This window comes from Salmo salar, chromosome 01 (genome assembly GCF_965601325.2).
Source record: "Salmo salar chromosome 01, fSalSal1, whole genome shotgun sequence".
NCBI lineage: Eukaryota > Metazoa > Chordata > Actinopteri > Salmoniformes > Salmonidae > Salmo > Salmo salar.
In genome coordinates this window covers 79140973-79161178 of record NC_138291.1, presented here as the reverse complement: position 1 = coordinate 79161178, position 20206 = coordinate 79140973, and the positions used below count along the sequence as shown (strand labels likewise).

The window sequence follows — 20206 nt, the reverse complement described above, 5'->3', positions numbered from 1 at the left end:
GAGAACATTGAAAACATGTACTGTAGGGAGGTGTATGTTAGCGTCAGCTTGGGAAGATATACCTGTTGTATATTTGTGTGTGTGTGTGTGTGTGTGTGTGTGCGTGCCTGCATGCGCGCTTGTCTGTGTGTAAGAGGTGTGGACGCTTAGTGCTACACTAATCATCCCTAACCCTCTTATCTGAGCTCCCCCACAGAATGCCAGACCGAGGGAGACAACAGGCATGGTGACCTGTCTGTTCACAGATACACTCTAGCATGTGTAACACCTGTTTTGTGTTCCTAACATGTAACATGCGGTTCCATGCCAAATTATTCCAATATGTAAACTGTATAACTAAACCAAGTTGTTCAACACAAATCTAATATGTACCATCTATAGGAAGCGCTGCTATTATGGATGGATTGGTGCAACTTTCTCTCTATAGAAAAACACAAGACCGAATCATTCACGTAGCGTGTCTTCAGATCTTAGGCAAGGTTAGTCATCATGCAAGTGTATTTCACTGTTAGTCAAAGTGGCACCTTTTCAGAGCTTTTATTGTTTTATTGGTTAAAAGTTGGTTTATAGAGGTCAGCCTATCTGTCACGCAGTCTGGCTAGCATAAAACCTAGTCCTGTTGTGTAACGAGGGTAATTGGCAGGACGTGTGTGTGTGTGGTGTGTGTGTGTGTGGTGTGTGTGTGTGTGTGTGTGTGTGTGTGTGTGTGTGTGTAAGCATATGGTTTGACTTTGCCAGTGTGGGTGGTGCTAAACCTTCCTCTTCCCAATCCCTTAATTAGCCTGACCTTGGCCTTAACAAGGCCCTGCTCTAGCAGTGTGGTGTGTGTCTGTGTGTGCATTTGTACGTGCGTGCGTGTGTGTGTGCGTGTGTTAATGAGACAAATATGTGAATACCTTGGCACGAAACAGCAATATTCCCTTATTTTGAAACTACTGCACAGACTATTTTACTTCGTTCTGACAGCGATGCCATTTTTTTGCTCTCTCAGAATGTCAACCACAGTTCCTCTTGCCTGCCTGTAAAACAATGACCATTACAAACCACAACAACAGCCAGACATGTCTTTAGCCGCTCAGTCACTTCAAAAACGACACCACAAGTCAGAATGGGGAGGAAAGCAGAGGAGAGAGAGTGTGAGGGAAAATACCAAACTAAAACCATGCCATTCTTTCAGCAGCTGGTTCTCACTATAGCTTGTATTTTTTTTATAAAAGCCTTCAAAACATTTGTCCCTGGAAACAGTTTGACTGGAAACCATTTTTATTCTACTTTACAAACGTTAAGAGGTTTTATGAATGAGAACTTGTTTATTGTTATTATGATGATGATTATTATTATATAGGGAATGTGTGTATGAAGGTAAGTGATACAGGTATGCAGATATAGGATAGAAAAAGGGGTAAAATACCTACTGTTGCCACGTTACAGCATCCACAACAGAACCAGCGTTCTTCATGAACCTGGGAATAAAAACACAAGAGATTTAGTTCACCACTGAGATACCAGTACTTCATTTTGGAATGACACACATTTTTTTAAATAAAACACAGACTTTTGATTAGTTTCATATGTCTTGGCTTCTTGACCAGGTTGTCAATGTGTGTGTATGTGTGTGCGCGTGTGTGATTCAGTGAGTGTGTGTATTTCTAACTGTTAAAGCCAAAGAGACACGTGAGAAACAAGACATGAGGACCGGGTAGTCTCAACCTGAAACTCTCCTTATTTGGGTCTGAGAGTCTTTCTGACATGTCTAGATTCTTCTATCTAAACAGCTTGTCAGAAAGGCACTCTCACCAGCTAAAGATGTTTAGTCTTGGTTACATCTTTTAACTGACACCGATGTTACCTCCGTCCATTTGGCCTTTGTTTTCTTAAGCAGACAACTGTGGCAGACACACACACACACACACACACACACACACACACACACACACACACACACCTGAGACAGAGGCTGTGACCGTGAGACAAAGTCAAACCAGGGGAAAGACCAGTCGGTCAAACCAGGGGAAAGACCGGTCGGTTAAACCAGGGGAAAGACCGGTCGGTTAAACCAGGGGAAAGACCGGTCGGTTAAACCAGGGGAAAGACCAGTCGGTCAAACCAGGGGAAAGACCGGTCGGTTAAACCAGGGGAAAGACCGGTCGGTTAAACCAGGGGAAAGACCGGTCGGTTAAACCAGGGGAAAGACCGGTCGGTTAAACCAGGGGAAATACCGGTCGGTCAAACCAGGGGAAAGACCGGTCGGTTAAACCAGGGGAAAGACCGGTCGGTTAAACCAGGGGAAAGACCGGTCGGTTAAACCAGGGGAAATACCGGTCGGTCAAACCAGGGGAAAGACCGGTCGGTTAAACCAGGGGAAAGACCGGTCGGTTAAACCAGGGGAAAGACCGGTCGGTTAAACCAGGGGAAAGACCGGTCGGTCAAACCAGGGGAAAGACTGGTCAAACCAGGGGAAAGACCGGTGGAGGGAAAGGAGGAGAACAGAGAGGAGGAGGAGGAGTTAGAGGAGGACCTCCCTCCTAATTCACAAATGTGTGAAATGGTCTTCCAAGACTCTCGAAATCAAACTCATCAGCTCAGCTATAGTAAGTAAGAGTTGTATAGTAGTTAGTATTGCTAACATAAATGTTATATCTTTTGATGTGTACCTACAGAAAAGCTCTAGCCAAAACATTGACGTCAGGCATATCTATTTTTAGCTGCCTTTATTATACTGAACAAAAATATAAACGCATCAATTTCAAAGATTTTACTGAGTTCCAGTTCATTTAAGGAAATCAGTCAATTGAAATAAATAAATTAGGCTTTAATCTATGGATTTGTCATGACTGGGAATTCAGATATGCATCTGTTGGTCACAGATATCTTTAAAAAAAGGTTGGCCTGTGGATCAGAAAACCAGACAGTATATGGTGTGACCACCATTTGCCTCATGCAGCGCGACACATCTCCTCCGCATAGAGCTGATCAAGCTGTTGATTGTGGCCTGTGGAATGTTGCCCTACTCCTCTTCAATGGCTGTGCGAAGTTGCTGGATATTGGCGGAAACTGGAACACGATGTCATACACATCGATTCAGAGCATCCAAACATGCTCAATGGGTGACATGTCTGGTGAGTATTCAGGCCATGGAAGAACTGGGACATTTTCAGCTTCCAGGAATTGTGTACAAATCCTTGCAACATGGGGCCGTGCATTATCATGCTAAAACATTAGGTGATGGAGGTGGATGAATGGCACGACAATGGGCCTCAGGATCTCGTGACGGTATCTCTGTGCATTCATATTGCCATCGATAAAATGCAATTGTGTTCGTTGTCTGTAGCTTATGCCTTCCCATACCATAACCCCACCGCCACCATGGGGCACTCAGTACACAACATTAACATCAGCAAACCACTCGCCCACACGAAGAGGTTGTGAGGCTGGTTGGATGTACTGCTAAATTCTTTTAAAAAATGTTGGAGGCGGTTTATGGTAGAGAAATTAACATTAAATTCTCTGGCAACAGCTCTCGTGAACCTTCCTGCAGTCAACATGTCAAATGCATGCTCCCTCAAACCTTGAGACATCTGTGGCATTGTGTTGTGTGACAAAACTGATCATTTTAGAATGGCCTTTTATTGTCCCAGTACAAGGTGCACCTGTGTAATGATCATGCTGTTTAATCAGCTTCTTGATGTGCTACACTTGTCAGGTGGATGGATTATCTTGGCAAAGGAGAAATGCTCACAAACAGGGATGTTAACAAATGTGTGCACAAACTTTGAGAGAAATAAGCTTTTTGTGCGTATGGAACATTTCTGAGATCTTTTATTTCAGCTATAGAAACATGGGACCAACACTTCACATGTTGCATATATATTTTGTACAGTGTACATAAGCATCCTACAGCTATGCAAAAAAATTCTGCTCTGCCAAATACATATTTTTGGAGTGGAAAAAATCCACCATTTAACATATAACAAATCCAACAATTAACCTAACAAATCCACTACTTTTGGCAAGTCCGAATGGTGTGTCTAAGATAGAGGGGTGGAAATGTGTATAAGAGGACTAGACAAAGATTATCTGGTCTGTGAGAGAGAAGAGAGAGGAGAGAGGAGAGAAGAGAGAGCGAGGGGACAGGTGGGACATCGCTTGGCCACCTTATCAATCCACTGACGCTCTATACAGCTGACAGCCTATTTAATTATACCAGGGCCTGGGACCATCAGACTGTAGGCTTCTACATAAACACTGGGTCTGTGTGTGTGTGTGTGTGTGTGTGTGTGTGTGTGTGTGTGTGTGTGTGTGTGTGTGTGTGTGTGTGTGTGTGTGTGTGTGTGTGTGTGTGTGTGTGTGTGTGTGTGTGTGTGTGTGTGTGTGTGTGTGTGTGTGTGTGTGTTGCTTAAATCACATTTACAAAAGATAACTCCATACCATAGTTCAGGACCTTGTAGTGTGGCCATATAGTGACAACGGTGTCAGTGAAGCGACTCACCCATCGAGCAGCAGAATGGCGTTCTTGCGTGGTCGTCCAGCGTTCGGGCCCAAGAGGTGTGCTCGGCTGTAGTAGCGTACAGACTGCAGTAACGTTCTCAGCAGGGTGTAGTCCTGGGCTAGCTGGGTACTGTTCACTGTCTGACCCATCATGCTACGGTAGCCATTTGGCTCTGGAGAGATGGAGAGAGGGACAAAATTAAAGGTCAGGAAAGTGATATTAACAGTATGATCCACAATTTTACAGTAACCATTCCACTCTGGTGAAAGATGGAGCGCAAATGGCAATCTTTAAAACAAATAGACATTCACTTCGATCTTCATTCAGGTTCATTTGTCAATACATCCTACCAGCTTATTTACCCAGTTAAATCCTGTTTCTGGAGAGCTTGTCTTGGTCAGATAGTTTTCCACCTTGGGGGAGGATCTTTGCTCCATAAGTGAACAGACACTTCAACACTTTAACATCACAGACCCCCTCTAGCTCAGTCTGCTGCTAAACACAACTTGGGCAGTACTGACATGTTTATGTTGTCCTTGAATGGAACCCTATGTACACAGTAATACAGAAAGAAACAGAGTGTGTCAATTCTAACGCTGTCCAACACAAGCACTGAGAGTGTTGGAGAGGTGGAGAGAGAGAGTGTGAGAGTGTAAGAGTGTGTGTGTGTGAGAGAGAGAGAGAGAGAGAGGCACTGTCCAACATGTGTTTCTCTCAGTGCCCAGTAAGTGAGCGATAACTAAATTGTTATTATTGTAATGCTGCTGGAGGGAGGCCTTGCCAGGAGAATGGGCCAAGATAACAGGGAGGTCCCCCACCTCCCTCTTTCTATCCCTCTCTTTCTCTCTCTCTTTCTCTCTCTCTCTCCATCTGTGTTGATGGTCTCAGCCAAAAGGAGGCTCAATTTCCCACCAAAATAAAAACACAGACCTCTATAGTTCCCCCCTGCTGGCCATACTGATTGTGTCTGTCATATTGGCAGGTGTTCTCGGGTCAAAGATGCACCACTGAGCAAGTAATCAGCTGTTACCTTCTCCTTTTTAAACCACTCCATACTTGAGCATCCCGAATTACCCACCACCCCCTCTCTCCCCTCTCTCTCTCTCTCTCTCTCTCTCTCTCTCCTCGCTCTCTCTCTCTATGCCCTTTCTCTCTACGCTCTCTCTCTCTCTACTCTTTCTTCACTCTCTGAATGGCTTCTGTTCAATCATGACTTATTTTTCAAAATAAGCCCTGGTGCACCAATTGTAAATGTCATGTTAGACCCTGTGTGTGTGTGTGTGTGTGTGTGTGTGTGTGTGTGTGTGTGTGTGTGTGTGTGTGTGTGTGTGTGTGTGTGTGTGTGTGTGTGTGTGTGTGGTGACGTGTTCTCTGACAACTTAAGTCAAAAACTGCTACACTCATAAAGGTGTTAGAAATGGTTTCATAAAGGTGTTATAAATGGTTTCATAAAGGTGTTTGGGATGCGTTATGTATACACCCTTCAAGTACAGTGTTATCTAATGTTTTATAATTCCTCTGTATTAAATAGCATAAATGATATAATATATAGTATATAATGTTGTGTAGATACTGACCGTTGCCCAGTTCCCAGGAGATGTTGTATTTCTTCCCGGCGCTGTATTTGAGGAGGCTGAGTGCTGAGGAGGAGTTCCAGGAGGAGTCAGGGTTTCTCTGCTGGGCGTTGAGCCCCAGGACCAGATGCAGACCAGCACACTCGGCAAAGTTGTACAGTTTGTCTAAAGACCTGGCTGGGAGCAAACCAGACGCAGTTGTAACTTTGTTTCTTTTCAAAATATTTGAGGTAACTGTCAATCATAATGTGGGCGGGCTAACTTTATTACAAATAATTATTTATAAACATTGAAAACAGATATGGGACATTTCTTTTCCAGTATGCTAGGTAAAACCAGCTAGAAAAACGGTGCCCTGTCTAACATCTGGACCTAACCCCTCCTACTATAGGATCAGTGGTGGTGGGAACTCCACATTAGATGGCTAGATTCATGTTTGACTGTGGGTATATATGTAGGTACAAACCTATCACAGATTTAATGATTTATCGAAACTAAGTGATCCCCGACTCGTCCTGAAAAACTCCTGTTCCTAGTTCTAATCTTTAACCTCTTTAATCTGAGCCTGACTGATCATCTAAACTCTACAGTACTACAGTCCACTTTACCTAACCCCGTCAATCTGAGCCTGACTGATCATGTAAACTCTACAGTACTACAGTACACCTTACCTAACTCCGTCAATCTGAGCCTGACTGATCATCTAAACTCTACAGTACTACAGTCCACCTTACCTTTAATGTTTCAATTCTGTAGATTAAGTGATCATTTAACTGGATGATAATTCCAACCATACATCTAACCAGGCCTATACAACGCCCAGGGGAGTGTGTGTGTGTGTGTGTGTGTGTGTGTGTGTGTGTGTGTGTGTGTGGTGACGTGTCCTGATGGATATCCCAGCCTGCTGATGAAGACCAGGTGAAGGGCATAGCTGAACGGCAGCCTGCTGAGCAGATATGACAATAAAATAAATCATGACTGAGAAGTCCAGAAAGAAACTTTCTCTAAAGATATTTATGAACTTGATATGGTTCAAAAGGCTGTGTTTTATATGTGTAAAATGACATAGGTCTGTCCACACATGGTGAAGAAATGCCCTTGACATGTGAAATGTCAGTGTGTGTGTGCGTGTGAAGTCCCTAAACGGGGTCTTATCGTTTCTCCCTCCTAGGTCCAGATCCAGAAAGACTGATTTATATTCTCATTAGAGTCCCCTGCTGAGATGGAGTCTTTGAAGCACACACACGCACACACACACACAATGCACCCTATATAGGGAGCTGTTATGTCACACTTTATACCATTTATACAGTATGACATTAGTTTATAGATGATTTGTGAAGCATTTATATTGTGATTAAGAAAACGTTATGTATACTATATAAAGCCTTAATAAGTTGTAGTTTGTTTAAAGTGGGACCAAGTTTAACATACAATAATCTATCCAGATTTATTGAGATAAATGGTACATTAAGCAGCCAGGGTCTCTGGAAACCAGCAGCTATTGTTTCTGGAAACCTCTGATGTTACTCCCTAAAGGATTTCAGTAGTTCCTGCGAGTGTTTCATCATTTTGCAGACACACACATACACACGCATATGCATATGCACATGCACAAACACACAAAAACACACATACTACAGCTCCGAGCGCTGGTCATATTCCCCAGACTATCCCTGCTAAAAGCATTATTCCAAATATCAATCCAGGACTTGGCGAGAACTGATGTAAGGAATTCTCTCTCTGTCAATATAATTTGTCAACATATGACAGCTCAATGCTTTGTTAAGGCCAGCACATTTATCAGCTTCTAAAGATTCAAATTCATAACCGAAGCCCTGAATTAGACGATACAATATGGAGGGATGAATAATGCAGCCATTTTGTCAATGCAGAAACTTCAGATAACAATGACCTCTAGCTGTCACACAGATGTATATGTCGTGCTTTTAACATATCATTTAGTTAGCCATGTGAATCTTTTCTTTTATATTACACTGTGTTTCTATTCAATTATATTCCATTGTGTTTCCATTCAATTATATTATATGATATTCCATTGTGTTTCCATTAAATTATATTATTTTCCATTGTGTTTCTATTCAATTATATTATATTATATTATATTCCATTGTTTCTATTCAATTCTATTTTGTACAGTAAGTAGTATGCTAAATGTCTGAAGTAAATGCAACCCAAAAAGCCGAAGCCACAGACCCAGTTTGTGCTGTGCTGGTGACACTGTCTGTGATTTATTTAGAATTCAAGGCACACTTAACCAGCATGGCTACCACAGCATTCTGCAGCGATACGCCATCCCATCTGGTTTGCGCTTAGGGGGACTATCATTTGGTTTTCAACAGGACAATGACCCAACACACCTCCAGGCTGTGTAAGGGATATTTGACCAAGAAGGAGAGTGATGGAGTGCTGCATCAGATGACCTGGCCTCCACATTCACCCGACCTCAACCCAATTGAGATGGTTTGGGATTAGTTGGACCGCAGAGTCAAGGAAAAGCAACCAACAAGTGCTCAGCATATGTGGGAACTCCTTCAAGACTGTTGGAAAAGCAAATCGAGAGAATGCCAAGAGTGTGAAAGGCTGTCATCAAGGCAAAGGGTGGCTACTTTGAAAAATTGTGTATCCTTAGTTGCAACACTCACTATCGAGTTCCAAACTACCTCTGGTAGCAACGTCAGCACAATAATTTTTTGTCAGGCGCTTCATGAAATGGGTTTTCATGGCCGAGCAGCCGCACACAAGCCTAAGATCAACATGCACAATGCCAAGCATCAGCTGGGTGGTGTAAAGCTTGGCATTGTGCATGTTGATCGAAGGCTTGTGTGCGGCTGCTCAGCCATGAAAACCCATTGTACCCTGGAGCAGTGGAAGCGCTTTTTCTGGAGTGATGAATCACGCTTCACCATCTGGCAGTCTGCGGATTATTCTTGGTTTGGCGGATGCCAGGAGAACGCTACCTGCCCCAATGCGTCGTGCCAATTGTAAAGTTTAGTTGAGGAGTAATAATGGTCTAGGGCTGTTTTTCATGGTTCGGGCTAGGCCCCTTAGTTCCAGTGAAGGGAAATCTTAACGCCACAGTCAACAATGACATTCTAGATGATTCTGTGCTTCCACCTTTGTAGCAACAGTTTGGGGAAGGCCCTTTCCTGTTTCAGCATGACAATGCACCCGTGCACAAAGCGAGGTCCATACAGAAATGGTCGGTCAAGATCAGCATGGAAGAACTTGACTGTCCTGCACAGAGCCCTGACCGCAACACCTTTGGAGTTAATTGAAACGTCAACTGCAAGCCAGGCCTAATCGCTCAACATCAGTGCCCGACCTCACCAATGCTCTTGTTTGCTGAACGATTTTGCAAGTCCCCCGCAGCAATGTTCCAACATCTAGTGGAAAGCCTTCCCAGAAGAGCGAAGGCTGTTAAAGCAGCAAAGCGGAGGACCAACTCCATATTAATGCCCATGATTTTGGAACGAGCAGCTGTCAACATACTTTTGGTCATGTAGTGTAGCAGCACCATGGAGTACAGAGGTCTGGAGCATCGTCTGGTGCCATGCCTCAATTCTAAAGTTATATACACACACGCACACACGCGCGCACGCACGCACGCACGCACGCACACACACACACACACACACACACACACACACACACACACACACACACACAGTCTTGAGTGAGTCTCTCGCAAGTCTGCAATTCCTCCATTCTGGCAGCAATAGCTACTACAAAGAGTATAGAGATTATCCCAAACATGAAAAATGTGTTGTGTCATTAGAATGGACTAAAGGCACCGCATGCTTTCCAGCCAAAACAGTTCGGAAGAGTTTGTGCATATATTATGACGACATTTTGTGACGTTTTTGTTAGTTTTAGACTTCGGTAGGGTTTTTTCAGCTGCTCGGGCACACAACATTTTTTTCTGGAGGCAAGCCGTAGTCGGTAGCTGAAGTCTACGCTCCTTCGTTGGTGATTGATCAATAAAGTCTTTGTTGTCATTCAACGAGAGACGACTCGACTTCATATGAATGTTTTCGTTGAGTAATACTGCACCAAACATCTTAGATGTAAAATTGCGCGACTAAGATCTCCTCGGCAAAAACGTCAAAATGAATTATCTTAGATTAATTCTGACTATTTCCTTTTTTTAAAGGGAGTATGCAAGCACACTAGCTTAGTTCGCCTAGGCACCAGTCGAACTGAAGCATCCTGACGCCTTAACACTGTTCAATAGTAGCTTGGCCAGAGAAGCCCAGTTATAGTGTAGACATGTCTCCAGTTCACGGCATGGTTCAGTGATTAAGCATTGTAATGATTTAGTAGTTGGAGATGTGTCAATGAAACCAGGGACATACAAACAACATAAATGTCTGCCGTTCTCTTTCTACAGTTAAAGTGATACTTGCAATACTACCTGATTTACAACAGTATGCAAACAATGTGAAACTGCAATCCACACTTTCGGTTTGTTTGTTGAGCCCCTGCCTCTTTTATACCTATCTAACATACAATACAATGTGTTATTTACATGTCATGTAATAGTGGAATAGGGTTATTGGACCAGATGAGTTTGAACTGAACTATAGGAGTGGTGACGTTGGCTTGGACAGGAGACCTCTTGTATTTACCACCCGTTCAATAGCTGCTACAGTCACAACACACACACTTCACAACAGCCTAATAGCACCAATTACAACAACTACAGTGTATTCAGAAAGTATTCACACTACATGACTTTTTACACATTTTGCTATGTTATAGGCTCATTCTAAAATGTATTAAATTGTTTTTTTTCCCCTCATCAATCTATACACAATACCCCATAATGAAAAGCAAAAACAGGTTTTTTGAAATATTTGCATCATTTGCATCAGTATTCAGACTCTTTACTCAGCACTTTGTTGAAGCACCTTTGGCAGCGATTGCAGCCTCGAGTCTTCTTGGGTATGATGCTGCAAGCTTGGAACACATGTATTTGGGGAGTTCCTCCCATTCTTCTCTGCAGATCCTCTCAAACTCTGCCAGGTTGGATGGGGAGTGTCGCTGCACAGCTATTTTCAGTTCGCTCCAGAGATGTTCGATCGGGTTCAAGTCCGGGCTCTCAAGGACATTCAGAGACTTGTCCCGAAGCCACTCCTGCATTGTCTTAGCTGTGTGCTTAGGGTTGTTGTCCTGTTGGAAGGTGAACCTTCGCCCCAGTCTGAGGTCCTGAGCGCTCTGGAGCAGGTTTTCATTAAGGATCTCTCTATACTTTGCTCCGTTCTTTGCTTGATCCTGACTAGTTTCCCAGTCGCTGCTGCTGAGAAACATCCCCACAGCATGATGCTGCCACCACCATGCTTCACCATAGGGATGGTGCCAGGTTTCCTCCAGACGTGACGCTTGGCATTCAGGCCAAAGAGTTCAATCTTGGTTTCATCAGACCAGCAAATCTTGTTTCTCATGGTCTGAGAGTCTTTAGGTGCCTTTTTGGTAAACTCCAAGCAGGCTGTCATGTGCCTTTTACTGAGGAGTGGCTTCCATCTGGCCACTCTACCATAAAGGCCTGATTGGTGGAGTGCTGGAGAGAGGGTTGTCCTTCTAGAAGGTTTTCCCATCTCCACAGAGGAACGCTGGAACTCTTTCAGTGTGACCACCGGGTTCTTGGTCACCTTCCTGAGCAAGGCCCTTCTCTCCCGATTGCTCAGTTTGGCCAGGTGGGCAGCTCTAGGAAGAGTCTTGGTGGTTCCAAACTTCTTCCATTTAAGAATGAAGGAGGCCACTGTGTTCTTGGGGACCTTCAATGCTGCATACATTTTTTGATACCCTTCTTCAGATATGTGCCTCGACATAATCCTCTCTCGGAGCTCTACGGACAATTCCTTCATCCTCATGGCTTGGTTTTTGCACTGACATGCACTGTCAACTGTGTGACCTTACATAGGCAGGTATGTGCCTTTCCAAATCATGTCAAATCAATTGAATTTACCACAGGTGGACTCCAATCAAGTTGTAGAAACATCTCAAGGATGATCAATGGAAACATGATGCACATGAGTTCAATTTCGAATCTCATAGCAAAGGGTCTGAACACTTACATAAATAGGGCATTTCTGTTGTTTTTTTAAATACATTTGAAAACATAAAAAAACTGTTTTCACTTGTCATTATGGGCTATTGTTTGTTGATTGATGAGGACATTATTTTATTTAATCCATTTTAGAATAAGGCTGTAAAGTAACAAAATGTGGAAAAAGTCAAGGAGTCTGAATACTATCTGAATGCACTGTATGCGGCTAAAACAGTTACACTCTTTCATCCTCTCTCTCTCTCTCTCTCTCCCTCTCTCTCTCTCTCTCTCTCTCTCTCTCTCTCTCTCTCTCATACACCCTCTTTCACCATCACAAACATACTGTGCAGTTTCTTTCTTACTCTCTGTCTCCCTCTCTCTTTCGAATCCTGCTGGTCATTCTATCGCTCCCTCTCTCTCTCCTCCCCCATGAAAAGTCATCAGACTGAGTTTGTCTGTTCTCTGTGTGCCTCTGTTTCTTATTTCATCCAGAAACACAGTGATTTCCCACCAGGCAAACATGTCAAGCTGGACGTTTTGACCCCCCAAAAAATACACACACGTGCACACACGCCAGCACACATATACACACACAGCCTTGAGCAGAGGGTTCTGGTTCATTTTAAGCCCAGATCAAACCTCAGCCCTTGAGGAACCGCTGCAGACAGGAGAGACGACTGTTTAGAGAAATTAATTGGAAACATTTTTTTACATTTCTTTATGATTTCAATATGACTTTCCAAAGCCTGGATTTTGCAGCCAAATTACGTTAGAGGAATAATGTGTGTCGTGTTGTGTTGTGTTGCGTTGTGTTGTGTTGTGTGTGTGCGTATGTTGATGCTAGTTGGTTACAGTTGACTGGGGAAAGGACAGGCATTCTTAAACTTCAATATGTTTGAACATTATCCCGCAACAAGAAGTTGGAGAGAAAACCGTGACCATTACATGAATTTATTATTTAATTATTTCACACAAATTCACTCACTATTGTGCACACACACACCAATTCCAACAGTAGCTTACAATAACTGCAGCCTGACAGAGCAAATCAGAATACAGTGGTGAAAGCAATGACCTCCGACAAGCCATCAAACATCCAAAGTGTCAATACAGGACTATGCTCAAATCCTACTATGCTGGCTCTGACAATCGACAGATGTGGCAGGGCTTGCAAACTATCATGGATTACAAAGAGAAACCCAGCCGCGAGCTGCCCAATGACGAGAGCTTACCAGACGAGCTTAATGCCTTCTATGCAAGCAATACTGAATCATGAATGAGAGCACCAGCTGTTGTGACGTCGCTCTCCAAAGCCGATGTGAGTAAGACCTTTAAACAGGTTAACATTCTCAAGGCCGCGGTGCCAGACAGAATACCAGGACACATACTCAGAGCATGTGCCTTCCCTGTAGCTCAGTTGGTAGAGCATGGTGTTTGCAACACCAGGGTTGTGGGTTCGATTCCCACGGGGGGCCAGCACAGAAAAAAAAAAAAAAAAAAAAAAAACATGTATGAAATGTATGCATTCACTACTGTAAGTCGCTCTGGATAAGAGCGTCTGCTAAATGACTCAAATGTAAATGCAAATGTAAATGTGCTGATCAGCTAGCAAGTGTCTTCACTGACATTTTCAACCAATCCCTGACCAGGTCTGTAATACCAACTTGTTTCAAGCAGACAGAAATAATCCCCGAACCCAAGAAGTATATCGCCCTGTAGCACTTTATAGCCATGAAATGCTTTGAAAGGCTGGTCACGGCTTACATCAACACTATCATCCCAGACACCCTGGACCTATTTCAATTCGCATACCGCACCAACAGATCCACAGATGATGCAATCTCTATTACACTTCACCCACCTGGACAAAAGGAATACTTATGTAAGAATGCTGTTCATTGTTTACAGCACAGCATTCAATGCCATAGTCCCCTCCAAGCTCATCATCAAGCTCAGGACCCTGGGACTGAACAACTCCCTCTGCAACTGGATCCTGGTGGGCACCCCCAGGTGGTGAGGGTAGGCAACAACACATCCTCCACGCTGACCATCAACATCGGGGAACCACAGGGATGTGTGCTTTGTCCCTTCCTGCACTTCCTGTTCACCCACAACTGCGTGGCTGCGCACAACTCCAACACCATCATCAAGTTTGCTGATGACACAACGGTGGTAGGACTGATAACCGATGATGATGAGCCAGCCTATAGGGAGGAAGTCAGAGACCTAGCAGTGTGGTGCCAGGACTACAATCTCTCCCTCGATATCAACAAGACAAAGGATCTGATGGTGGACTACAGGAAACGGAGGGGCGAGCACGCTCCCATCCACATCGATGGGACTGTAGTGGAGGGGGTCGAGAGCTTCAAGTTCCTCAGTTTCCACATTACTAAGGAATTAACAGACACAACCACACAGTTGTGAAGAGGGTACGACAGCACCTCTTCCCCCTCAGGAGGCTGAAAAGTTTTGCATGGGCCCTCAGATCCTCAGAAAGTTCTACAGCTACACCATTGAGAGCATCTTGAGTGACTGAATCACCGCTTGGTACGTCAACCGCAAGGCACCAGGCCTGAAGACACCACAGAGGATGATGAAAACTCAAATTGCTGAAATAAGTCAATAAGTCAATGAATGGCATAGCTGCCTCAATTACCTTGTACCCATGCGCATCGACTCGGTACTGGTACTCCCTATATATAGCCATGTTATTTTTTACTCTTTAGTGTTATTCATTATTCACTGTGTATTAATTCCTCGTGCCACTATTTATATATATTTATGTTTTATCTTTAACTCTCCATTGTTGGTAAAGGACCCGTAAGTAAGCATTTCACTCTTAGTCTACACCTGTTGTTTATGAAGGATGTGACAAATAACATTTGATTGGATTGATTTGACAGCTGCTCTAAGACATCAGTTAGCTAGCTATATGTGTCAAAATAAAACCTATTATGGATGACCTTGCCTAGTCCGAACAGTTACCGCACTCAGTACATAAAGCTGAAGTCCTTTCTGTTTGTGAGGAAAGGTATTGCAGTAAAAGACCTTGCAGCTGAGCTGAGCCACGAAATTCAATAAGGATCCATTAAAGACAGAACCTAGAGTTTTCCATCTATCAACAGCTTACTTACATTTATCTCAACATTTGTCACTACCACACAGGTAGGCCTTTCCAATGGAATCACTCTGCTATTTATTGTACAGACTCTGTGGTCTTCAAACCTGGTAGGTCAAACCACTTGTGTATTTTGGATAAAAGAATGTAAGCTTCGTGGGCACCTGTTTTCAATTCAGTCAAGCCAGACAGAGCTGTGTGTTTGTTTCCATGTCTGTGGATTTGCTGCAAGTAGACTAGTGTGTGGCCTCTTCCTCCGTTTCTGGTGTGTGTGTGTGTGTGTGTGTGTGTGTGTGTGTGTGTGTGTGTGTGTGTGTGTGTGTGTGTGTGTGTGTGTGTGTGTGTGTGTGTGTGTGTGTGTGTGTGTGTTGGGGGGTGACATGTTAACATCTGAGATGAAGACACTTCCACACACGTTTATGTACACAAATCAGTCATCCGCTGAGGCCAGCTTGTCTCTCTAACTCAGGCCCAGGACTGCCCAGTGTGTGTGTGTGTTTATGGAAAAACTACACCTGAAGGTACTAATGACCTTGCTCTTTTTGTCTGGGACAGAAACAAACATGTATCGAACATATTCTCCCATGAGAAAAACAAAGTGTTCCTTTGTTGTTGGTTGCTCAACATCAGGCTAGGCGTTGGGTCTATCTGTCTATGTATGAAGAAGCCAATATCATGACATTACAAAGACGATCTTAAAATGTTGCGTTTGTCTGAAAGTCCTCAAAGACCAGATGATATGGCATTCTTTTTTTATTCAACCGTTTTAACTAAAGCGTTGATCACTATGTCTGGCAACATCAGTAACAGTCAGACAAAAAAATAAATGTCTGTCCAGTGTGCATTATGACATTCTCAAAATGTTTTCAGATTGAGTTTTGAAAGTAGTTTGTGATTTACGTCAAGCAATCTGTACCCCCACTCCCAAACAAGACTTACAAAATTATTATAGATACAAAAAAAAAAAAACAGCGATCATGGCAAATGAAAGGGTCCCAAGTCCCTGGTGTTTCAGGAGATGCAGGTTACATTTCTATGTGGTAGTCCTTGGTCTCAGGATTTGCAGAACTTTAACTGTAAAAAGGAGATGATTTCCTGGCTTAACTAAGCCTACTCATGGACAAAAAAACTGCTTGATGGAGAAATTCCTGCTGAAAGTAGACCATAATCACGCAGTGGAATTTACACATCACAACCTGGGACACCAGGGGCTAGAATCAGAGGAATATACACATCACAACCTGGGACACCAGGGGCTAGAGTCAGAGGTGACCACATCTGACAGTTTTACTAACACAAATTAGTCACACTGATGCCTTCAAAGAGCCTCCTCTTAAAGCTTCAAACACTTAACTGATTATCTCTAGCCCCTAACAAACACCTCTCTCCCACTATACACACGTCTGTGATTGCTCAGTAATTGTAAAGGAGCAGCCGTGTCAAGGAGAGGTCCAGCAGGAGAATCACCCAGAGGCTTTTTACACCAGAGTATCTGTCACGTCCTGGCCAGTATATAAGGTTAATTGTTTTGTAGTTTGGTCAGGGCGTGGCAGGGGGTATTTGTTTTCTGTGGTTCGGGGTGGTGTGTTTTGTGTAAAGGGTGTTTGATTTAGTAATTCCGGGTTTTGGTTTATGTTTAGTAATTCTATGGTTAGTCTAGGTTGTGTGTTTCTATGTTTGGTTGATTGGGGTTGGGACTCTCAGTTGAAGGCAGGTGTTGTCTATCTGCCTTTGATTGAGAGTTCCATATATTAGGGTGTGTTTGTATGTGTGATTTGTGGGTGATTGTTCTGTGTTTCGCCTTGTGCCTTACCAGACTGTTTTTGTTGATCGTTCGTGTTTTGTTATTTTGTATGTTCGTTTTGAAAGATAATTAAAAATCAAGATGAGCATTCACGTACCTGCTGCGTATTGGTCCACATTTTCTGATGACGATTTCGCATTATCGTCAGAAGACGAAGACAACTGTGACAGTATCAAAGAGTTTCACCTGAAAACCTACATATAATGCCTGAAGCTCTTCACATGAGAGCTCAGGAAAACTGCAGAAACAAAAAACAACAAACACATACAGTGCCTTCAGAATGTATTCAGACCCCTTGATTTTTTTTCACATTTTGTTACGTTACAGCCTTATTTGAAACAGAAATACCTTATTTACATAAGTATTCAGACCTTTTGCTATGAGACTGGAAATGTAGCTCAGGTGCATCATGTTTCCATTGATCCTCCTTGAGATGTTTCTACAACTTTTTTGGAATCCACCATTGGTAAATTCAATTGATTGGACATGATTTGGAAAGGCACACACCTGTCTATATAAGGTCCCACAGTTGACAATGCATGTCAGAGCAAAAACCAAGCCATGAGGTCAAAGGAATTGTCGGTAGAGCTCCGAGACAGGATTGAGTTGAGGCACAGATCTAGGGAAGGGTACCAAAAAATGCCTTCAGCATTTAAGGTCCACAAGAACACAGTGGCCTCCATCATTCTTAAATGGAAGAAGTTTGGAACCACCAAGACTCTTCCTAGAGCTGGCCGCCCGGCCAAACTGAGCAATCGGGGGAGAAAGGCCATGGTCAGGGAGGTGACCAAGCACTAGAGTTCCTCTGTGGAGATGGGAGAATGTTCCAGAAGGACAACCCTCTCTGCAGCACTCCACCAATCAGACCTTTATGGTAGTGACCAGACGGAAGCCACTCCTCAGTAAAAGGCACATGACAGCCTGCTTGGAGTTTGCCAAAAGGCAGCTAAAGACTCTCAAACCATGAGAAATAAGATTATCTGGTCTGATGAAACCAAGATTGAACTCTTTGGCCTGAATGCCAAGCGTCACATCTGGAGGAAACCTGGCACCATCCCTATGGTGAAGCATGGTGGGGTGCAGCATCATGCTGTGGGGATATTGTTCAGTGGCAGGGACTGGGAGACTAGTCAGGATCGAGGGAAAAATTAACGGCGCAAAGTACAAAGAGAGCCTTGATGATAACCTGCTCCAGAGAGCTAACGGCCTCAGACTGGGGTGAAGGTTCACCTTCCATCAGGAAAATGACCCTAAGCCCACAGCCAAGACAACGCAGGAGTAGCTTCGGGACAAGTCTCTGAATGTCCTTGAGTGGCCCAGCCAGAGCCCGGACTTGAACCCGATCGAACATCTCTGGAGAGACCTGAAAATAGCTGTGCATCAACGCTCCTCATCCAACCTGACAGAGGTTGAGAGGATCTGCAGACAGGAATCGAGAAACTCCCCAAATACAGGTGTGTGTCACGCTCTGACCTATGAGAGCTGTTTTTTCTCTGTGTAGTTAGGTCAAGGTGTGATATGGGTGGGCAGTCTATGTTTGTTGTTTCTATGTTTAGTTCTTGTTTTTCTATTTCTATTTCTATGTTGATTTTTTTTATGATCTCCAATTAGAGGCACCTGGTTCGTGTTGTCTCTAATTGGAGATCATATTTAAGTTGGGGTTTTTCTATGGTGTTTTGTGGGTAGTTGTTTTCCGTTTTGTGGTTGTTGCCTGACGGAACTGTTTGCTGTCGTTTTTGTTCCTTTGTAAAGTGTTTCATTTTTTCATTAAATAATAATCATGAGCACTCAACACGCCGCGCCTTGGTCCCCTCTATACGACTGTCGTTACAGAACTACCCACCACGATTGGATCAAGCGGCGTGCCCGGGCAGAGATGGATACCTGGTCTAATGAGGATTGGATCGAAAGGAGAAACTGGACTTGGGGCCAGGTAATAGACAGCTATCGTAGCCTACCGGGGAGGAACGAGAGGCAGCCGCCCCCCAAAAAAATTGGGGGGCACACGGATAGTTTGGCAGGGCCAGGGGTGAGACCTGAGCCAACTCCCCGTGCTTATTGTGGTGAGCATGAGCCTGCCTCTCGCACTCTCTCTCCAGTGCGCCTCCATAGCCCAGTACGTCATGTGCCTGCTTCTTGCACTCTCCCTCCAGTGCGTCTCCATAGCCCAGTACGTCCTGTGCCTGCTCCTCGCACTCTCCCTCCAGTGCGCCTCCATAGCCCAGTACGTCCTGTGCCTGCTCCTCGCACTCTCCGTCCAGTGCGCCTCCATAGCCCAGTAAGTCCGGTGCCTGCTCTGCGCACCCGGTCCTCAGTGCATCTATCCAGTCCGGTGAGACCTGTTCCAGCTGCACGAGAAAAGCCTCCAGTGATAATCTATGGTCCGAAGCCTGTAGAGATGATCCATGGCACGAAGCCTGTAGTGATGATCCATGGCCCGGAGCCTGTAGGGATGTTCCATGGTACGAAGCCTCCAGAGGTAATCCATGGCCTGGAGCCTGTAGAGATAATCCATGGCAAGAAGCCTGTAGGGATTATCCATGGTCCGGAGCCTGTAGGGATAATCCATGGCAAGGAGCCTGTAGGACTGATCCATGGCCCGGAGCCTGTAGAGATGATCCATGGTACGAAGCCTCCAGTGATGATCCATGGCGCGGAACCTGTAGAGATGATCCATGGCATGGAGCCTGCAGCAACGGTCCCTAGTCCGGAACCTATAATGACGCTTCCCAGTCCGGAGCCTCCGGCGACGCTCCTCAGCCCGGAGCCTCCGGCGACGGTCCTCAGCCCGGAGCCTCCAGCAACGCTCCCCAGTCTGGAGCCCCCAGCGACGCTCCCCAGTCCGGAGCCTCCAGCGACGCTCCCCAGCCCGGAGCCTCCAGCGACGCTCCTCAGCCCGGAGCCTCCAGCGACGCTCCCCAGCCCGGAGCCTCCAGCGACGCTCCCCAGTCCGGAGCCTCCAACGACGCTCCCCAGTCCGGAGCCTCCAGCGACGGTCCCCAGTCCGGAGCCTTCAGCGACGGTCCCCAGTCCGGAGCCTCGGTCCCCAGTCCGGAGCGACGGTCCCCAGTCCGGAGTCTTCTGAGTCTTCAGTGACGGTCCTCAGCCCGGAGCCTCCAGCAACGCTCCCCAGTCTGGAGCCCCCAGCGAC

General features: G+C 44.8%; 1 protein-coding gene across 1 annotated transcript in view; it reads right to left on the bottom strand.

Moving 5' to 3' along the window:
• hpse2 (heparanase 2) overlaps positions 1-20206 on the bottom strand; it is a 115866-nt gene that overhangs the window by 45242 nt on the left and 50418 nt on the right. The window contains exons 4-6 of the mRNA XM_082967811.1: positions 6067-6240; positions 4490-4661; positions 1416-1463 (exon numbers count right to left, since the gene is read on the bottom strand). Of these exons, the coding sequence (XP_082823937.1) occupies positions 1416-1463; positions 4490-4661; positions 6067-6240 (394 nt within the window). The remainder of the gene's footprint in view (positions 1-1415; positions 1464-4489; positions 4662-6066; positions 6241-20206) is intronic.